The 22,693-nt window shown below is 41.1% G+C and overlaps 1 protein-coding gene across 4 annotated transcripts in view; it reads right to left on the reverse strand.

The window, feature by feature from the left end:
- The window catches only part of CATSPERB (cation channel sperm associated auxiliary subunit beta), a 110,452-nt gene that overhangs the window by 21,793 nt on the left and 65,966 nt on the right, over positions 1-22,693 (reverse strand). For all 4 annotated transcript variants that reach the window (XM_047863161.1, XM_047863159.1, XM_047863160.1 and 1 more), the window contains 4 exons: positions 21,299-21,453; positions 18,754-18,908; positions 6,905-7,095; positions 4,616-4,954 (listed from right to left, as the gene is read on the reverse strand). In XM_047863161.1, coding sequence (XP_047719117.1) covers positions 4,616-4,954; positions 6,905-7,095; positions 18,754-18,908; positions 21,299-21,453 — 840 coding nt within the window. The remainder of the gene's footprint in view (positions 1-4,615; positions 4,955-6,904; positions 7,096-18,753; positions 18,909-21,298; positions 21,454-22,693) is intronic.

The following is a 22,693-nucleotide window of genomic DNA, read 5'->3' on the forward strand; positions in this document are numbered from 1 at the left end:
TAATGGCCACAAATATAGTTAGGAATTTATGTAGAGTTAACTTTGATGGTTCTTAGAAAAATTCAACTTTGCAAATATTTTCTCAAAGAAATATTGCTCCCCTCCACTTCTCGTTCTTCAGCCAAGTTCTCAAATGCATGGAAAGGTCACTTGGACAGTACCGGTCACACTGAACTGGATGGCTCAGGGAAGAAACTGAAGGATACATGTTCAGTTAAAAGAGCTGTCGGCCACCATTGCCAAGACAAAACTAGGCAGTTAACGTGGCACATCGTCAGGCCAGTCTCTGCCTTGCAATCACTCCATACTGAGAAATTTAATAGAAAAAGAGATTTGGCAGAGCAAGTAGTCTAACTTCCATCCTTACTAATCAGAAAGGGCTGAGAAGTAGGAAATGATCAGCCTGAAGTTTCATCTGCAACAGTTTCCCTTAAACCAGAGCGATCTGGCCAGTGCTTCCTAACCTATCATCGGGTATTCTGTTAACACGCAGATTCTGATTTAGCGGGGTCTGTGGAGGGCACTGAAGTTCCGCACCCCCCTCAGCTTTATTGACGTATAACTGACAAAGAAAACTGGATATATTTAAAGCGTATAATATGATGATTTCATGTATATATGTGTGTGTGTGTATACATATACATAGACACTGTCAAATGATCATCACAATAAGTTAATTACACACCCACCACCTCACAGTTACTTTGGGTGTGTGGTGAGAACATATGAGATCTACTCTTAGAAAATTTCAAGGATATAATGCAGTACTATTAACTATAGTCACCACGTCATATATTACATCCCCAGAACTTATTCACTTTACGATGACTCACTTTACAGTGAGAAGTATCTACTGACATCGGTCTATTTCTTTTTACTCCTGAACCCCTGGCAACCAGCATCCTACTCTCAATTTCTGTGAGTTAGACTTTTTAAAAATTAGACTCCACACCTGAGTGAGATAACACAGCGCTTGTCTATCCCTATGTGGCTGATTTCACTTAGCATATCATCCATATTCATCACACACACACACACACACACACACACACACACACACCATGTTTTCTTTATCCATTCATCCATCAACCGACACTCAGGTTGTTTCCATAGCTTGGCTATTGTAATGCCACAATGAATATGGGACTGCAGATATCTCTTTGAGATACTGATTACATCTCCTTCAGATAGACACCCAGAAGTGCGATTGCTGGATCATATCATAGTTCTATTTCTAATTTTTTAGGAACTCCCATACTGTTTTCCATAGTGTCTGTTCCAGTTTACATTCCCACCAACAGTGCATGAGGGTTCCCTTTTCTCCGTATCTTCAGCAGTCCTTGCTAGCTCTTGGCGTTATGATACTAGTCATTCTAACAGGTGTGAGGTGATACCTCACTGTGGTCTTGATTTGCATTTTCCTACTGATTTGTGATGGTGAGCACCTTTTCACGTTATCTGTTGGTCATTCATATGTCTTCCTTGAAAAATGTCTATTCAGGTTCTTTGCCTATTTTTTTAATTGCATTATTTGCAGGGTTTTGTTTGTTTTTGCTATCGAGTTGTATGAGTTCCTTATGTATTGCAAGTATTACCCAACCCCTTATTGCACATATGCTTTGCAAATATTTTCACCCACTCTGTAGGTTGTCTTTTCATTTTGCTTATGGTTTCTTTCGCTGTGCAGAAGCTTTTCAGTTTGATGTAGTCCCACTTGTTTACTGCTGTTTTTGCTGCCTTTGAATTTTGTGTCATATCCAAGTCATTGCCAAGACCAATGTCAAGGATCTTTCACCCTATCTTTTCTTCTGGAGTTTTATGGCTTCAGATCTTAACATTTAAGTCTTTATTCCATTTCATTAGTTTTTGTGAGGGGTATAAGATAGGGGTCCAGTTTCATTCTTTTGGATATGATGATCCAGTTTTCCCAACACTGGATCTATCAGAGGATAGATCCCACTGTGTGTTCTTGCCTCCCTTGTCAACGATTAGTTAACCATATATGTATGGGTTTATTTCTGGGCTTTCTATTCTTCTCCATCGGCCTATGTGTCTGCTTTTATGCCAGGACCATATGTTTTGATTAATATAGTGTTGTAATGTAGTTTGAAATCACGGACTGTGATGCTTCCAGCTTTGTTCTTTCTTGTTTAAAAAAATTGTTTGTTATTTATTTTGAGAGAGAGAGAGCAAGGGAAGGGCAGAGAGAGAGAGAGAGACAGAGAGAGAGAGTCCCAAGCATGCTCCACGCTGTCAGTAAAGAGCCCAATATGGGGCTTGAACCCATAAACCATGAGATCATGACCTGAGCCGAAAGAGTCAGACACTTAACCGAGTCACCCAGGTGCCCCCTAGCTTTGTTCTCTCCAAAGACTGCTTTACTATTCAGGGACTTTAATGTGATGTATGACATTAACAGAATGAAGGGTAAAATCATTGGTCATCTCAATAAATGCAGAAAAAGCATTTGACAAAATAGGGGTTTTCACAGAAATAGAACAAAAAACCCTAAAATTTGTGTGGAACCACAAAAGACTCTGTACTTCGTACAAGTACCCAGATGCTGCTGATGTGGCTCGTCAAGACACCCACACTTTGTATAGCATGCACTAGGCTTTTCTTCACAAAGAGGCAATTGAGTTGATTTGCTGAGTACTATTGGCTTCCGTCAAACTGAACAAGTAAAACTATATAATTCAACAACAAATTTGGTATATTTTAAAGCTGCAATAATTAGAACGCTGTAGGATTTGTGCCCGAATACAAAGAGATAACAAAGGAACAGAGTTTTAAATATCCAGAATGGTCCAAGTGATAGGTAAATTGTTTACAAGATAAAGTTGTATTTGAAATCAGTTAAGAAAGGACACACTGTTCAAGAAGTGATATTCGAACAACTAGCTAACCACCTACGATATACCAAAGCAAAATCTAGATCAATTAAAGACTTGGAAAGTTAAAACTATAAAGTTAAAACTCTAAAGTTACTTGAAGGAAATATGGACAATGAGTCATATAATCAATGAGAGGATTCTAAGGGTTTCAAGAGGAAGCTTTCCACAAAATTTAAGTCCACAATATTGATTGAAACAGAAATAGATGTCCTCCATTTTTTTCGAAGGCTGTAATTTTCATTTGTATAAGTTGTATTTGGTTCTGCTTTTCAAAATGAGCCCTTTTAAAAGTAGCGTTTTGTCCTTTCATCATGGTTCAGGTCTTCTTTTGTCTCTTCGAGAGTGTTACATGTACTTGTTTTATTGTGTCTTTCTGATTTTTCTATTACCTCAACTTCTTAGAGACTAAATATCAAGTTCTTGGAGAGAGCCTGCAGACTTTTACATTTAGGTCATTTTCTTACATGTTTTAAAATTCTTGTCCTTGGGACGCCTGGGTGGGTTAAGTGGTTCAGGTCATGATCTCACAGTTGTGGGATCGAGTCCTGCTTGGAATTCTTTCTCTCCTCCTCTCTCTGCCCCTCTCCTGCACATTCTCTCTCCTTCTCAAAATAAATAATAAGATAAACATTAAGAAAATAAAACAAGATTCTTTTCCTCAATTCATGTTCAATGGATATTGATTTTTCCACGGAAGTCTATGTTCCCTGGGTCATGAAAGTATTCCTACGAAGCTTGCCTATGCTGGAGCCCAGGTCTTATAATTATTTCTCAGCTTGGGATTCCTGCAACTGGTGTGTAGTCTCTGGGGATTATATAGTCTTGGAGTTTGGGGTTTTTAAGGAGTTGGGGTTTTTACAGGAGATCCTTTTTTTCCACTTTGAGTCTTGTGGAGGCGATAACCTCCCGAGCCCCCTCTTTGGTTTGTTGGTAAAGTTTTCACAATCCCCTCTTCATGATTTAAGCTCTTAGCTTTACTTAATGGTCTTGGTTCCAACCTCCTACCACAAAGCATATTCTGCTAATGCTTGGGCATTAAAATCCATCCCTCTGTCTATATGGCCTATATCTGAGTCTCACATCCTTCAGGGAGCCACAAAGTAGCTAATTTATTTGGCTTTGAGTTCCCTCTTCATTTCTGGCGACAAGATTTTTTTCTCTTTTGCTCCCTTCCTTCCATCTTTCCTCCTCTCTTTCTAGCTCAGCTTTTTACTAAAATTTTTATTTTATTTTTCTAGTATGCCATTTCTCCATCATCTTTAGGAAGTTTAATATTACTTTTATAATAAGTAAATGTCATGGAAAAATAGGGAAAAGTATAGAATTCTATTTTAAAAGGCTTTTTGGGGGCTTAAAATAAATACTTGAAATAATTGCAACAACACCAAAGTAACTAAAAGATTTTCTTTTCAGAGGACGGCAAAAATCTAAGCTAAAATCCTGTGTAAATTTGGGCTGGTAACTTAACTCACTTTCCTCATCTGTAAATGAGAATTAAAATCTAGCCTTTTAGAGTTGTTGTAAGTAGTAAAAATACACAAAAATAATTTAGTACAGAGCCTCGCACACAGTAAGCATTCAGTCATTAGCAGCTCATACTGTGATTAGCAGAATGCCAGTTACTACATAAGCCAAAGATAAAGGAAATACTATCAAAGAGTATATATTCCAGAAAAACAACAACATCTCCTTTTGATGTTTCCCAATACAAATAAGCTTACCTTTTGTATTAGGTATGACCTTAACTTTTAAAGTATGAGACTTCCCCAGATCAATGTATTTCAGGACATTGAGGGATAGGGAATCATCATGTTGTTGAAACCAGTAATTACATGGTTTTGCATATATTTTCCACATTCGTCCATTCTTGTGCCCAAAGTTGTATAAGAACCAGGAGTCTTTGGGGACGGTCATATTGTTGAGTACTTTTGCAGGCATGGTAGCAATAGCCAAGGCATTCTTATCATCTAAAATGCTTATGATCATGAAGCTGCTGTAACCAGGAATCACCACGGTCTTCTCCACATCCAGATCTTGAAATGAAGAAATGGTACCTGAGGCTAAAACAGGAATCATTTATTATAAAATAAAATAGCAAATGTTCTCCAAGCACACTGGTGGACGTAACTGATGAAAACACAATTTGAGTTTTTAAACTATGGTCTTAACCAGAGAACACGCTGGCCAGATTTTGAGGTCAGAATTCAAATTATTTTGTAGAAAGTATATCACAAATATGTCAAGCACAAACCTATACTTTAACTTTATTATGAAACTAGTTCTTTAAAATCCTTATCAGAAAAAAAAAATACCCACATAGGGCTAAGTAGTGACAAAAAAGCTGATTACTATAGAAATGCCAAGAACCTTAATAATTTAGAATCTTCACAAGAGAAGGATAACATAGCCAGTGATTCCCCAGTACCTAAAGGTGTGCCTATTACATAGAAGGTGCTCAACAAATATTTGCTGAGTAGATGAGTAATTGTTCAGAAAAAGCTTGAAGATTTAAAAGAAACTAGACTTTAGGGAAGGACCGTGAGGAACACCACCATATAAGGAATGGAAAGGGAGAAAGATTTCACCAAGCAGATAAAGAAGAAATCAGTGGAGAAAATCCATCAGAGAGGATGTGCAGGGAGCCAAAAGAAGGCTGCTTCAAGGAAGGGAATTCATCACAATCAAATGTCTTTGATAGGTCATGAAACATACCACCACCACCAATATTCTCCTCATTCTGAAAAAATAAAGTGGTCAGAAGAGACCCTCATAGCTCTCTTTATCATGTACACATGCTCTAATTTTCTCCCACTTAAAACAAACCAACAAAAATCCTTACCCAGCTTTCTTTCAACTGCCACATAATCTCTCTCCTCCCCTTATAAACAATTCCTCGAGACGGTTGCCTGCATTCACTGTCTTCAATTCCTCTCCTTTCCTAATGTTTAGAATCTAATCCAACCAGACTTTCATCTATACTACTCCACCCAACAAAAGCTTTTGTCAGTAACTTTCATACAGATCTGCTGGTCAGTTTTCCTTCCTCTTCTGACCTGACCTCCTTCTTGAAAGACCTTCCTCACCTGGCTTCTGAGAGACAGTTTCTCTTAGTTCTTCTTTGAGCAGACCATCCAGTCTCCTTTCCTGACTCGTCAGAATGTTAGGGATTGCATCTTAGGCCTTTTCTTTCTGTATTTACACTCATCTTGCGGGCGACGTCATCTGGTTGCATAGCATCAACTATCATACAGGTACTGATGGCTCAAATTTCTCTCTCCAGTCCAGATGCCTTTCCTGAACTCCACATTTGTCTTCCTAAATGTGAACCTCATTTCCCCACTTGGATGAGTAACAGGCATCTTCAATTTAATATAATCTCTCACCTGATTACTTCAACTTCGAAACTGATCTCTCTTGTCCTTTCTTAACCTCTCTCCATCACCTACGCGGTATATTCTCAACACAGGAACGAAAGCGAACATGTTAAAATCTAAGTCCAGTCGTGTTACTTTCTGCATGAAACCCTCCAATGGCTCCCCCATTTACTCACAATAAAATCCAAATCCTTACAGTAAACTATACTAACTTTGGCTTTGTATCTATCATGTATAATCCTTTGAAAAGAATTACCCTACATAACAGTGATTTAAAATTATTTTAGTATGTAGGGCAAAATCTACATGAACAATTTTTTTTTTTGATTTCTGTTTTTTTTGTTTTTTTTTTTTTACTTCTCCTGAATACTGCTTATGATGAAATCAATAACATTACAGGCATAAAAGACAGGCACTGGTATAGGTGAAATATTAATGAAGTTATAGTTAGGGTTTGTTATATTAGAAACCAAAACTTCCTCCAGGCACCTGAGTATGTAGACTTCAGCAGATTGTCAACTGGACAAAATTTTGAAATATACTGTTTTATAAGTAAGCATGAACAATCCTCCTAAAAAGATAATTCTTCATCTTTTTTTTTAAGCTATCAGAGATGTGCTATATTATTACACTTACTTTGCGGTTGAAGAGTAAGTTTATAGGTGACATTGCCAGTTTGAGTAATGGAAAGGGAACTAGACAAACAAGAGCTCTCGTTCACTTCTTCTATTCCAAAAGGGTCTATCACTTCCACAATAATAGAGGACAAAAATCCTTCAGTAAGGTTATGTTGTAGTATCTCTCTTATATAAGCTGTTCCAGTTTTCCTAAAGACCAAAGCAACAAATATCAAACCCATCTGGATAAAACAGTGGTTTAAATGAGCAAGTTTGTGAAAATATGATTTAGAAATATATCAAAAATGGCTAACAAATGAGTATTTGAGTATCATTTATTCAACCTCATTAGCAATCAATGAAATCTCAACCACTGCAACTAGATACAGTTTTTCACCCATCAGAGATTAGCAAAGATTTTTATTATTTATTTATTTATTTATTTATTTATTTAATGTTTATTTATTATTGAGAGACAGAGAGACACAGAGCATGAGCGGGGGAGGGGCAGAGACAGTAGAAGACATAGAATCCCAAGCAGGCTCCAGGCTCCGAGCTGTCAGCACAGAGCCCCGCGCGGGCCTCGAACTCACAAACCGGGAGATCATGACCTGAGCTAAAGTCGGAGGCTTAACTGTCTGAGCCACCCAGGCGCCCCAGCAAAGATTTTTAAATGACAGGGTTCAGGAGTGGCAAGAACTGAGTGGAGATAGGCACTCATCCACTACTGATGGTTTGTAAATTGGTACAAGCTTCCCAGAAAGCAGACTGACATTATGCATGAAGGGCTCTATCATTATTTCCCCTCTATGATTCCATAAGTCTACTGACAGGGCTCTATCCTAAAGCAATAACTTGAAACACAGAAAAAGAAAAAAAGCTTTCCACACAAAGATGTTCATCATGACATTATGATGAAAGTTAGAAATAAGAAATACCTACAATCAGAGAATTAAGTAAATGATAATACATGATCTAGTTAGAATAGATGTAACTATTAAAATCGTATTTAGAAAGTGTTTTTCCTTATATAAGGAAAGTGGTCATGTTCTAATGTCTAAATGAAAGAAGTAATGTGATCCGTGAGCGTGGAATGTTTTTCCATTTCTTTGTGTCCTCGATTTCTTTCATAAGTGTTTCAAAGTTTGCAGAGTATAGATCTTTTACTTCTTTGGTCAGGTTTATTCCTTGGTATCTTACTGCTTTTGGTGCAATTATAAATGGGATTGATTCCATGATTTCTCTTTCCGCTGCTTCATTATTGGTGCATAGAAATGCAACAGATTTCTGTATATTGATTTTTATATCCTACGACTTGGTTGAATTCATGTATCATTCTAGCAATTTTTTTTTTGGTGTAGTCTTTCAGATCAGAAGAACAAATATTGTTAAAATGTCTATACAACCAAAGCAGTCTACACATTCAATGCAACCTCTATCAAAATAACACCAGCATTTTTTTCAGAGATAGAACAATCCTAAAATTTGTATGGAACCACAAAAGACTCCAAATAGCCAAACTAATGTTGAAAAAGAAAAGCAAAGTGGGAGTCATCACAATTCCAAACGTCAAGCTGTATTACAAAGCTGTAATCATCAAGAGTATGGTACTGGCACAAAAACAGATACATAGATCAATGGAACAGAGTAGAGGACCGAGAAGTGGACCCACAACTGTATGGTCAACTCATCTTTGACAAAACAGGAAAGAATATCCAGTGGAAAAAAGACAGTCTCTTCAACAAATGGTGTTGGGAAAACAGGACAGCGACATGCAGAAGAATGAAACTGTATCACTTTGGTACACCATATACAACATAAATTCAAAATGGTTGAAAGACCTAAATGTAAGACAGGAAACCATCAAAATCCTAGAGAAGAACACAGGCAGCAACTTCTTTGACCTCAGCCACAGCAACTTCTTACTATACACATCTCCGGAGGCAAGGGAAACAAAAGCAAAAATGAACTACTGGGACTTCATGAAGATAAAAACCATGTGCACAGAGAAGGCAACAATCAACAAAACTAAAAGGCAGACTATGGTATGGGAGAAAGTATTTGCAAATGACATATTGGATAAAGGGCTAGTATCCAAAATCTACAAAGAACTTACCAAACTCAACACCCACCCCCCACCCCCACCAAATCCAGTTAAGAAATGGGCAGAAGACATGAATAGACACTTTTCCAAAGAAGACATCCAGGTGGCTAACACACACAAGAAAAAAAATGCTCAATGCTCAACATCACTCATTACCAGGGAAATACAAATCACAACCACAATGAGATACCACCTCACACCAGGCGGAGTGGTTAAAATTAACAATTCAGGAAACAACAGATGTTGGCAAGGATGTGGAGAAAGGGGAACTCTCTTGCACTGTTGATGGGAATGTAAACTGGTACAGCCACTCTGGAAAACAGTTTAGAGGTTCCTCAGAAAGTTAGAGATAGAACTACTCTATGACCCAGCAATTACACTACTAGGTATTTATCTAAAGGATACAAAAATACTGATGCAAAGGGATACAGGCACCCCAGTGTTTATAGCAGCATTATCAACAATAGCCAAATGATGGAAAGAGCCCAAATGTCCACAAGCTGATGAATGGATAAAGAAGATACCATACAGATATAGATGTAGATACAGACACATAGATATAGATATATGGATACATATACAGTGAACTATTAGTCATCAAAAAGAATAAAATCTTGCCATTTGCAATGGCATGGAGCTAGAGTGTATTATGCTAAATGAAACAAGTTCATCAGAGTGATTTCATTCGTACGTGGAACTTAAGAAAGAAAACAGATGAACATATGGGAAGGGAAGGAAAAATAAAATAAGATAAAAACAGAGAGGGAGGAAAACCATAAGACTCTCTTAACAGTAGAGACCCAACTGATGGTTGATGGAGGGAGGTGGGTGGGGAGATGGGCTAGATGGGTGATGGGCATTAAGGAGCACACTTGTTGTGATGAGCACTGGGTGTTGTATGTAAGCGATGAATCACTAAATTCTATTCCTGAAAACAATACTACACTGGATGTTAACTAACTTGAATTTAAATAAAATCTTGGAAGAAAAGAAACAAAGAATAGATGAAAGAAGCAATGTGAAAAATGGTAATCAAAAAATTAAAAAGGCATATTTAAAAGGATTAATTGCTAACTCATCAAAATGTTTACAGTTGTGATCCTAATTTGCTTCTTCATGTTTATCTGACTCCTAAGAAATTTGCAAGGAGCAAGTACTTTACAGTCAAGGAAAAAAATCCATTTAAAAAATGTTAACTTGAAACATCCACATGTAAAAGAAAAAAAAAATCTAGACACAGACTTTACACTCTTCGCAAAAATTAACTTGAAATGGATCATAGACTTAAATATAAAATGCAAAACCATAGAACTCATACAAGATTAACATAGGAGAAAAATCTACATGACCTTGGGTATGGGGATGACTTTTTAGATATAACACTGAAGTTATGATCCATGAAAGAAAACATTGATAAGCCATACTTTATTAAAATTAAAAACATCTGTTCTGTGAAAGACACTGTCAAGAGAATTAGAAGACAAACCACAGACCTGGGGAAAATATTGCAGAAGACACACCTGATAAAGGACTGTTACCCAAAATGAACTGTAGAGAAGGAAAAAAGCCTTTTTTTCTTTTTTTCTTTTTCCTCTACCTCCCTAAATTCTGAACCTGAGGGCCTGGAAATTAAACTGACAAAAGACAGATTACAAGAAGAAAACAAATAGAGTTTATTTTTCTAATGTTTATCTATCTATCTATCTATATATCTATTTATTTAGAGAGGGATAGAAAGCAAGTGGGGGAGGGGCAGAGAGAGAGAGAGAGAGAGAGAGAGAGAATCCCAAGCAGGCTCTGCACTGTGAGCACGGACCCCGCCAAGGGGCTTCACAAACTGTGAGAGCATGACCTGAGCTGAAACCAAGAGTTGGATGCTTAACCAACTGAGCTACCTGGGCGTCCAACAAATAGAGTTTATTAACCTGTGTGTCATGTTTACACACTAGAGAAACTTCAGTGATGAGGAACTCAAAGGGGTGGTTAGAACCTGAGGCTTACAAAGCATTTTAACAAAGAACAGTAAATTCTCTGAAAAGCGACAAGGCAAAGGAAAAGCGGTTTAGGCTTTCAGGAGTGCCAAACTGGAAAAGTAAATATGCCTCTGAGGGAAACTAAGGAAAGAGAAGTCTTGTTTAGTAAGATTGGTTATGTAGATTCCACTCTGGCCTCTGGGCTTAAAAGAGTCTCTGGAGATTAGGAATCATCTTGCCTTTCCTGGTGGGGAGGGAGAGGGCAGAGATTTTTTTTTCTTAATTGTTTAATTAAGCAATTGCTTAATTGCTTCACTGTTTTTCTTTGTTCTTTTTTCTTTTTGTAAGATGAGAATTCAGGAAAATGATAAAAATCTATGCTCTTCGTTAGAAGACCAGAGGAGAAATAAAAGCTCTTTCATTTATCAGTTGTGTGATGCCTTGAAATGCCTATCCCTACGAGTCACAGTGTCCTTACGTGCATTTTATTAAAGGGGCAACTTGGGTTTTAAGTCAGAGATTTTTTTTTCTTGTATCTGCTTCTTCTCAATTGTCTTCAGCTGAAAACAATCCTCACGCCAAACTGGAATATTTTGGGGTGGCACATTCTGATCCCCTACAATATAAAGAACTCTTAAAACTCAGTAATAAAAAAATCAACCCAATTTAAAAATGGGCAAATGAACTGAACAGACACCTCACCAAAGAAGATATACAGATGGCAGATAAGCATATGAAAAGATGCTCCACATCATACATCATCAGGAAATCCAAATTAAAATAATGATGAGATACCACCACACCTATTTTAATGGCCAATATACAAAACACTGACAACACTGAATGCCTGCAACAACATGGAGCAACAGGAACTCTCATGCATTGCTCGGGGCAATGCCGAATGGTACTGACACTTTGGAAGACAGTTTGGCAGCTACTTATAAAACTAAACATATTCTTACCACGTGATCCAGCAATCACATTTCTTGGTATTGATCCAAGTGAGTTGAAAACTTAAGCTCAGGGGCGCCTGGGTGGCGCAGTCGGTTAAGTGTCCAACTTCAGCCAGGTCACGATCTCGCGGTCCATGAGTTCGAGCCCCGCGTCAGGCTCTGGGCTGATGGCTCAGAGCCTGGAGCCTGTTTCCGATTCTGTGTCTCCCTCTCTCTCTGCCCCTCCCCCGTTCATGCTCTGTCTCTCTCTGTCCCAAAAATAAATAAACGTTGGAAAAAAAAATTTAAAAAAAAAAAAAGAAAACTTAAGCTCACACAAAAATCTGAACAAGGATGTTTATAAGAGCTTTTGTTCATAATTGCCAAAAACTTAGAAGCAACCAAGATGTCCTTCAGCAGGTGAGTGGATAAATAAACTGTGGTGCTTCCAGACAATGGAATATTATTCACCACTAGGAAGAAATGAGCTCTCAAGGCACGGAGAGACACAAAGGAAAGTTAAATGCCTTTTACTAAGTGAAAGAAACCAACCAGAAAAGGCTGTATATTTTATGATTCCAACATACTGTAATGACTCCAACTGTATGACATTCTGGGAAAGACGAGACTATGAAGACAGAGAAGAGACCAGTGATTGCTAGGGGTTATCTGGGAGTGAGGGATGAATAGGCAGAGCACAGGGGATTTTTAAGGCAGTGAAACTCCTCTGTATGGTACTATAAGGTGGGTCCATGTCATACATTTGTCAAAACCCACAGAATATAGAACACTGAGAGTGAACCATAATATAAACTATATTATAGTTTATATTATAAACCATAATATAAACTATAAAAATATAAAATATAAACATAATATAGACTTTGGGTGATGATGGTATGTCAATGTAGGTAATAAGTGTACCACCATAGTGCAAGACATTGACAGTGGGGAAGATTGTGTATGTGGGTACGGAGGGTGGATGTATGAGAACTCTGTACTTCCTGTTCAGTTTTGCTATGGACCCAAAACTTCTCTAAAGAGTAAAGTTTCTTAGGGGCTCCCATGTGGCTCAGTCGGTTGAGCTTCTGACTTCGGCTCAGGTCATGATCTCACAGTCTATAAGTTCGAGCCCCGCGTTGGACTCTGCTGACAGCTCAGAGCCTGGATCCTGCTTCGGATTCTGTGTCTCCCTCTCTCTCTGCCCCATCCCCGCTCATGCTCTGTCTCTCTCTGTCTTGAAAATAAATTAAACATTAAAAAAATTTTAAAAAAGAGTGAAGTTTCTTAATGAGAAAAAATGACCCTCGTTGCCTCTGAAGTCAATGACCAATGGCCAGGCAGACACCTTGACTACCAAAGCTGTTTCTCCCCTTCTCCACTCGAGTCTCTTTTACTCAAGTGTCTAGGGTTTGCTGTTGGGGGTAATTAAACTCTACTGTTCTGGGAGAGGTAAGAAATCAGTGGGTTGTTTTTTTTTTTGTTTTTTTGTTTTTTGACAGACAGAGAGAGAGAGAAAGGGAGGGAGGGAGTATGTGAGCAGGGGAGAGGGGCAGAGTTAGACAGAGAGAGAATCTTAAGCAAGCTCCATACTCAGAGCAGAACCAACGTGGGGCTCGATCCCACAAACCTGTGAGATCATGACCTGAGCTGAAATCAAGAGTCAGACACACAATCAACTGAGTCACCCAGGCGCCCCTAGTTATAAGACTTCTGATTTTGCTTTAGAGGAAGAAAGATCAATCCAACAAGAAAACAAAGGAAATAAAGCACAAAGTCATCACTCTCCATAAGTCCATTAGAGAACTAAGGTCACCAACTAACATGACCAACTAACATTAAATCCAGGGGAATAAGCCATTCCAAGGAGAGTCTGAACATAGGAAGAGACTTAACCACTAGAAGAGCTTGGGAGGGAGAGACCCAGTGTTGGCCACAACACAAGCAAGTAAGAATTGGCTAAAATTGCTAAAAAAAAAAAAAAAAGAAAAAAAGGAAGCCCGAGTATATGCTTGCATTATGAGTTTGGAGAAGCTAGGGTACCTTTCAAAGGGGTGTCCCCTTTGAACTCACAAGTTACTTCCTTCCCATGGGCTTTCCCAGAGGCTCATGAGAAAGACAGGGGCAGGGCAATAGATCAGAGAGACCCCCTGGTGGTGGTCCAGGCAGCATGGAGGATGGGAGGAAACAGGCATCAAACATCACCCACTTTCTTGAACTTTCTTTCATAGGAAGCAAAAATTTCAAGCCATGGGAAGCAAGATATTAACCACTTTTGCACACTGGCCTCCAAAGAAGTGATCAGTGCTGGGAGGGGTGGTTGGAGGGTGCTGGCACTGAAGCCCTGCTTCCCTCCCACCTCCCCTCCCTCTGTCCCCCTATGTAGCAAAAGCTTGAAGCCACTGGGATACAGGAAGCAAAAGCCATGGGGCACAGGCAAAGACACATCAGGATGAGAGAAGTATAAAATAATAGCGCTCGACCCATTATAGAGGGTCAGGAAGCTGTCTTGTGTCTATAGTTCTGGTAGAATTATCTAGGGGTGCCTGGGTGGTACAGGTGGTCAAGCATCCAACTCAATTTTAAGCTCAGGCCACTGTCTTAGCACCTTTTAGTGAAAAGACTAGACTGTTCTTTTTGCATTCTTATCCAGTGTCACATTGATTGTCCATAAAATGAATGTCTCTTGGGGCGCCTGGATGGCTCAGTTGGTTAAGCATCTGACTTTGGCTCAGTCTTGTGGTCTGTGAGTCCAAGCCCCACATCGGGCTCTGCACTGACAGCACAGAGCCTGCTTGGGATTCTGTCTCCCTCTCTCTCTGCCCCTCCCCTGCTTGCACATGCTCTTTCTCAAAAATAAATAAACATTAAAAAAAAATTTTTTTAAAGCATTATCTCACTATGAGGAGAAGAGCCAGAAATTTCCACCCAAGATTGAATCTCAGATACCAGGCAGAATTTGGCTGCAAGAGGTAATTTCTATTAACAGATTATTGTTTTTTGGTGGTTTTTTCCCCCTCCCTTAATGGAATCTGACAAGCTGAATGTAACATTTAAATGCAAGGACGGGGCACCTGGGTGGCTCAGTTGGTTGGGCATCCGACTTTGGCTCTGGTCATGATCTCGCGGTTCGTGGGTTCAAGCCCCGTGTCGGGCTCTGTGCTGACAGCTCAGAGCCTGGAGCCTGCTTTGAATTCTGTGTCTCCCTTTCTCTCTCTGCCCCTTCCTTACTCACTCTCTGTCTCTCACAAATAAATAAACATTGAAAAAAAAAATTTAAAGCAAGGACAAAGGCCAAGAAAAACCAGGAGGGGTTGTTACACAGAGTTTTAGTCACTGTGACAAAGGGAACATGAATACTCCAGTGAAGCAGAAGAGAGACAGAAACAGACTCCCTCACACATGGACTCATCACATGTTGCAGGGTGGGGAGAGCCCACATCAGTGGGGGGAAAGAGTGACTTCTACAGATGGCTGGTTATATATATATAAAAAGAAAGAAATCAGTTCCTACTTCACACGACACACATTGGTTCTAGATAGACTAAACACTTAAAAATGAAAAGCCAAACTAAGACTATTACACAAAAACACAGGAGAGTTGCCAAATAGATCGTGGTGTATTAATGTGAGTGAATTACAGATGCATCCATACCGAGGAATTTAAAAAGCATATCGCTGTATGGAAAAGCATATCGCTGTATGGAAAAGGTAAGTCGCAGAAGAATAATACATTTAGCAAAACTAAATAGTATGTTTTGATGCATGGGTACATGGTAAAGCCATAAAGAAAAAAATGTGTCAATGTTCACGCAGAAATCAAGATGATGCTGATCTCTGGGGGACCAGGCCTAGTGTTGGGGTGGGGAAGAAAGGAGACCTTCCCAGGGGGGATTGCCCAAGGGGTGGAGGGAACCAGCAGGGTGGACAGGTGGAGTAGTGGCCTTGTCCCTTCCAAAGGACTCTGGAGGAGGGCCTCTCCATCAGGAGGGCCTCTTCCCCCTTTATTTCACCTGCTTTCTCTCCCCTGAACTCTGGAAGGGCTAGAAACCATAAGCTTCAAGGGAAGAAGATACTAGAAGCTGAAAAATAGTAAGAATGAGCAATACCCCACCTCCCCCCGCTCCCCAGTCCAGGTCAGGCCCAAACAGGGGCTGGGAAACAAATTTAAATTGGGTAAGAATTTGACCTCTCCTAAAACACTGGACAAGAAGAGAGTCACGTGATTCTTAGACTGACTTAGACATTTTTAGACCAAGGATATATTCACCTGCCCTCGAAGAGAAAAGCTATGGGACTTGCCTGATATTCATCTAGAGATAGAACGGAGAGAAGTCCACGGAGGGGCTTGAAGGACGGTAAGAGGAAAATTAAAGGTGGTCTCTCCAGCTTATGCAGTGAGCAAATTTCACATCTATCTATCCAGTTACTCACATAATTAGAAGACTTCAATGCCTCTCCTTCACCTGGAATGACATCTAACCCCTCAACCCCATCCCCGTGGGACTCAGAAGGCCCCACCCAACCTGGCTCCATGGTCTTGAATGACTTTTCTCCTCCTTTCACAACACTGAAGTCACTCTGGTTTTCCTTTGGTTTCTCAAACACACACCATGTTCCCATTGGCCTGGGGGCCTTCTACGTGTTGTCCTCTCAGTCTGGAAACTTCCCCCCACCCCTCTCTTCATCCGCATTCTTCTGTTCCCATCATAAGCATCACCGCCCCCGAGCAACCTTCCAACATCCTCCAATAAGGGCTCAACCCTCAGGAAAACACTCTCTTGATGGCCCATGCTCTTCTGCCGTCAATGACGTGAGTTCAAGATGTGTGTGGGTTCGAATGTCGTCTTCACTGCTCTATGGTATCCAGAGTGCCTTGCACATAGTAGGTTTTAAGCAATTGTTTGTGGGAAAATGAATGAAGGGCTCACCCTGCTCCAGCCCCTGAATACCTAGAATCTGCCTTGGCCGATTGCTAACTTTGGAACCTTGGGTCCCAAATCCTTGACCAGTCCAGCTGAAGTTTGGCTTTCTTCTAGTTCTCTGATCCTGGCTCTTTTCTCCCATTTCCTGCCTTGGAGATGCCCATTCCCTCGTTTCCGCACCAGTAGAGCAAAGTTAGAATCTGACCCCAGAATGTGCTGTTCTGATTTTTAAACACAGGCCCGCTCACTTTTCCAGAGTTCACCTTGCGCCGCTCCACTTTTAGGAAAGACCAACATTAGCCCTTGTTTTCCCTAACTGAAAGAAATCCCAAGAGGATGCCCACTTCCACGAGAAGAGGCAAAAAGTGAAAACAGAATCCAGCTTTGGTTTTGCAGTGAGCTGAGCCCTCATAGGGGCAGCGCACATCCCCAGCAGCAAGAAGGTCCCGCCGAACTCCTCCCCCTCGAACCGCACGCAGCATTCTCTGCACCAAGATGCCAGAGGGCTGACCTGTGTGAGCAGCTGTGGTTTATCTCCATTCATTTTGTGCATCCGTTAGCAAGATATGTCGTAAGGCATCAGAAAAAGCCTAACGGAGGTTATTTTTGGGGTCTGGGAATGCTCAGAAATATTTCCATAAAAATTAAGGGTAATTGCGTCTTTACGCCAGTTTGGCTTCCAAAAAGTTTCACAGGAACACTCTACTTTTGGATAGTGAGGGGAAACTTGTATTTGGATCCTTAAGAGGATCATATGCTTTTTAAAATTACTAGGATGTAAAACACTAATATTAACATTGAGATTATATTAATCATATGTCAGTCTTTTAAAAAGTGATTCTGTATGTTTTCTACAAGGACGTGCCTATGTACACTAAGTGGTGGGCACCTGGGTGGCTCAGCTGGTTAAGCGTCCGACTTCAGCTCAGGTCATGATCTCGCAGCCCATGAGTTTGAGCCCCGAGTCGGGCTCTGTGCGGACAGCTCAGAGCCTGGAGTCTGCTTCAGATTCTGTGTCTCCCTCTCTTCTCTGCCCCTCCCCTGCTCATGCTCTTGCACGCTCTCTCTCTCTAAACACACACACATGCACACACACACACACACACACACACACATATTAAAAAAAAAGACTAAGTGGCTTGGAAATGTCACACACACAAAATCCCAGGTACTTTTCTTCGACACAGAAAGTTCTACCATCCTTGTGTGGGATGGGGGACTACTAGCAGCATTTGTTCCATCCTATCCAACTTCAGTCTTTACCTCCATCTCTGTGTGAGCTGCCGCACGGCACATGAAGTTGTTGGCTACGCGACAAGGTGCAAACCGATATCCCGATACAAATATAGTAAACAGATTTCAATCTGGTGGAGACACCTGTTTGGAGTAGGGTGAGTTTCTTCTGGTCATCTGAAATTGTTCCTTTTCTGGTTGTTAGATTTTGGGGGTTGTAAAATTCATAGTGGTCTTCAAAGACGGTTTTTAGCCCTAAAGGTAGCTTTAAAGGTCCTGGGCTCTTGCTGTTATCTTAGAAGTAAGCGTGGCTAAGAATACCACATACCCTGCCGTGCGGTATTTTGTGCAAGATGACCTTCGCTTTGCTAGATGTGTTTGTCCTTAGTACATGTGAGAAATGCCATGTAAGTGAGCAGTATAGACAAGCAGTATCCAGTGTAGCCCAGGACATCTTTGATTACTCGAAGACGAAATCTTTGATACTGAAGGTGCTGACGTGATCAATCCTGTGTTTCTGAACTTGGGGCATCAGTCAAGGCACCTTGGAATCTACCAACGTATGTGGGCTTCCGAGGTATCGGGAAAAGATATACTCTATCTGGTACAGCTAAGAACACGACCCAAAAAAGTCGGCTCGGAATTTAGCGTTTAGAAACCAGTGTGAAATCTAAATACGTGTGAGGCAAATCAGTCCCTACCTGGAGTGTATCACTTTTCCCAAGTGGATGTTGCTGAATTTCTTGGTGTATCTACTTTCCTGAGGTTCATTTGTGGGGACGTACGCAAAAAAAACCACTTCTTTTAAAGTGATAAACTGTGGCGCGAGAGCAGTTTCGAAGCCCATGTCAGGAGGCTGGAGTAGGAAAAAAAGAAAACAGTGCGTCTAAACTACTTTATACTTCACTTAGGGAAAAATGCAAATATGAGATTTGTTTCCAGTTCAGGTCAAAACAGGACCGTTTTTGTTCATCAGTAGGAGTAATATTTCAACATGTTCTGTTTGAATATCCACGCGTGTGTGAGGGATAATATCTTCTCCTGGTGCGGAGGCAAATTCTGGGGAGTAAGATTCAGTTTGGGATTCCTGTGACCTTGGCAGGAGCTGGAGTGGAAGAATGCACCGAGGCATGTCTTCCATTGTGTGCGAGGGGTCTGGAGGGGCAGATTTTGGAGCTCGGTTCTTACTGGAGTTGTTTTTTGTTTTTGTTTTTGTTTTTTTACAGGAAGGGGCTGTGGCATACAGCTCCTCACTTGAAAGCCGCTGTTCCCACCGCTGCATGCCAGTGACCCCACGGCTGACCCCACAACCCCCCCTCTCCTGTGCTATAGCCTTTCTCATTTCTTCTGTTTCACAAGCCTTTCCCTATAGTCCACGCCAGCACCGCTGCCCCAATTTCTGACCGGTAGTGTCTTTCCAACACACTCTACTCTGATCCTGATCCTGTCCAGCTTGGGGAACTTTGAGGACCATCCCGAAGGGGGTGTTGTGGTTTGACCTCGTTGTTATGACATGGGGAGTGGGGGTGGTAGGTAGTGCAGACTGGTTGGGGGTGCGGCCATTCAACAGTGCCTCCAAGACCCATCTTCTGTCATGTCTTTTCCCCCTAGTGTCTTAAACTTGGGAACCCACTGAAGAGGGGAGAGAGTAGGAAACAGATGCCAGGAGAATAGACATGAGACAGAATCAGTGTCTTAAGGGCTCTCGAAAGGCTGAGAGTGCTTTAGAGTTCCAAACACCACGGGGTGCCTGGGTGGCTCAGTCAGTTAAGCATCTGACTTTGGCTCAGGTCATCTTGAAGTTTGTGAGTTCAAGCCCTACATCAGGTTCTGTCCTGATGGCTCGGAGCCTGGAGCCTGCTTCACATTCTGTGTCTCCCCCTCTCTCTGTCTTCTCCTCCCCAACTCTCTTTCTCAAAAAAAAACAAATAAAGATTAAAAACAATTTTAGAATTCCTAATGCCATTCTAGCCTGGGAGTGACAAGACCACCCTATGAAAAGTGTGTACAAGTTCGATGAAAGGCAACACGCGGGGCCTGGGACCTGCTGTCTGGGTAGATGTCAGTGGTGTGTGTGATTTGGGGTAGATTATTCACCCTTGCTCTGCCTCATTTTCCTCATCAGTCAAATGAGGATAAGTAGCTGTTACAAAGATTTAAGAGAGCAGAGCAGTGCTCGGGACATAGAGCCACGAAAAAGCCAGTGGTGATTTTTATCCCGGGAGGATGCACGCACAGCTTGTCTGGGGGAGAGAGGTGAGTTAAAAAAAAAAAAAAACCTATTTATTGGCTTTTGATTTTAAGAATGTAAACTTTCACATAAGAGAACTAAGACATTTCCTACAAATTGTGAAGTTAGTGAAAAACGGTGGAATCTGCCTTTTTGGCAAGTTCCACCCTCCCCTCATGTCATTTGATTTGTGTCTATGCAGAGCCCACGCGGCAGACTGGCAACTGCACAGAAAGTCATATGGCGGCATTTTACAGTCACAGGGAAGTTCCCGCCGCCCCCTCTAGGACTATCTCGGACAGGGAAAGCAAAGACAACAACCTTTCGGCCCCAGTCTTGGCCTGGTAGTTTGCAGTGATCTGTTAAAACTAGAGTCGGCCTTTATTCCATTTCCTTTGGGCCGAAGGGAAGGTTTTGTTAAGCCCCAGTGAACACAAAAACCTTGTTCTTTGCTGATACACTCAGGAAAGTTCATTTCATGACCGTGTGCCCAGTGATGAGTTCTTAGGCACATGCACCATCACAAGTGGCACATTATACATTGAAATTATTAGAACAACTCTTTGCACTGTCACCTGTGAGGAAGTCCTATATTAGTATCAGAAAAGGAAAAAAAATGAAGGGGCAGGGTTAATATGAAAGAGGAAAGGTAAACCACTGGGAAAAATGGAACTCATATTTCTTGCTCATATTTCTTGCGAGGCAGAAAACCAAACCTATTGTGACCCTGGGTTGGAAGTAATAGGTCTAATAAGCTTAGAATATCTGGTCATGTTGCTCTGAAGATAGTCTGGGTGGAGTTAAATCTATATAACCCTGAAAGGGACTGGGAAGAAGGTTTTGGAGATGTTCTCTGCTATCTGGAGGCTTTTCCTGTAGTCAAACAGAGCAAAGTGCATTAATACGAGTTTGTCCCAAGGAAAATACCTTCCTGTTTTCCCACAATTCTGTGTGTGGAATGTGGTATATGTATTCTTAAAGCAAGGTGAACAGTTTCAATGCATTATATCACTAACCTGTCCAAAAATACCTTTAGAATTTCCAAAGGCTGCAAATGACCCACCAGCTTCAAAATGGTCTGGAGTCAGTTTATGTATGAAACCCATGTGGTCATAGTATAATGTGAAGATATCGTCATTAATAGATCCGATTTTACTATATCTTCTTAATCCTACGAGGAAAGAAACAGAAGTCTCTTGATGTCGATATAATACAACTAGAGACGTTTGAATACCATACCTTGTAAAAAACAAAACAAAAAAAACCCCAAAAAACTAAAAAACCCTTCACTTAAACTAAGGGGTGGAAGTAAGGCTTTGAGACTCCACAATTAGTAAAATACATGTTGGTCTTGGTTAAGTCCCTCAAAAGTCCTTTCGGGGCTCCATTTCATTACAGAACCTGTTCCCTGAAGTAGGTGAAGGCCAGAATGAGGGTCACAGAAGAGATCTGGAGAAAGAGAAGTGAGCTCCCCCTGGTGGTGGTTCCTCTTCCTGATGCCAGGAGAATTATCTGCAGAGACCCCGGAGTCATTAGCTATCCTACGATAAATAGGTTGAACCACATTTGGTGTCCTGTGTTTCTCTCGTGCCTTTAGAGAAACATGATGGGCAGTCCTGGCAGTAATCTGGTAGTAGCAAAGCATTCACCTAACCGAACGGACACTGGTCCAGAGAGAGAGAGAGAGAGAGAGAGAGAGAGAGCTGCCTCCCACAATCCCTGAATGTTGGCGTGCCCCAGGGCTCAATTTTTAGATCTCTTCTCTATCTCTGGAGATCTCATCCAGTTTTAGGATTTTAAATCCTTTTTTTTTTTTTTAAGTAGGCTTCACACCCAGCACATAGCCCAACATGGGGCGTGGAACTTGAGATCAAGACCTGAGCTGAGAGCAAGAGTGGGACACTTAATTGACCGAGCCACCCAGGTGCCACTAAATCCATCTCCTTGCGGATGATTCCCAGATGTAAACCTCTCATCCCATTCTCTTCCCTGAACTCCAGATTTGTATATCTGGCCGCCTACTGACCGTTCCAGATCCATGGTGGTCAGGCATCTCAAACCAAACTCATCCCAGACTGGACTCCCAATCCCCAGGCAAACTCCTCCACCCTCAGCCTTCCTCCTCTCCATAACACCAACTGCAGTTTTCCTTTTGCTCAATCCAAAACCGTGGTGTCATTCTTTCTTTCTTTTTTTGTTTTAATGTGTATTTATTATTGAGAGACACAGAGAGAGTGTGAGCAGGGGAGGGGCAGAGAGAGGGAGACACAGAATCCGAAGCAGGCTCCAGGCTCTGAGCTGTCCGCACAGAGCCCGATGCGGGGCTTGAACTCACGAACTGCAAGATCAAGACCTGAGCCGAAGTCGGACGCTTAATCAACTGAGCCACCCAGGCACCTCCCATGGTGTCA

This window comes from Prionailurus viverrinus, chromosome B3 (genome assembly GCF_022837055.1).
Source record: "Prionailurus viverrinus isolate Anna chromosome B3, UM_Priviv_1.0, whole genome shotgun sequence".
NCBI lineage: Eukaryota > Metazoa > Chordata > Mammalia > Carnivora > Felidae > Prionailurus > Prionailurus viverrinus.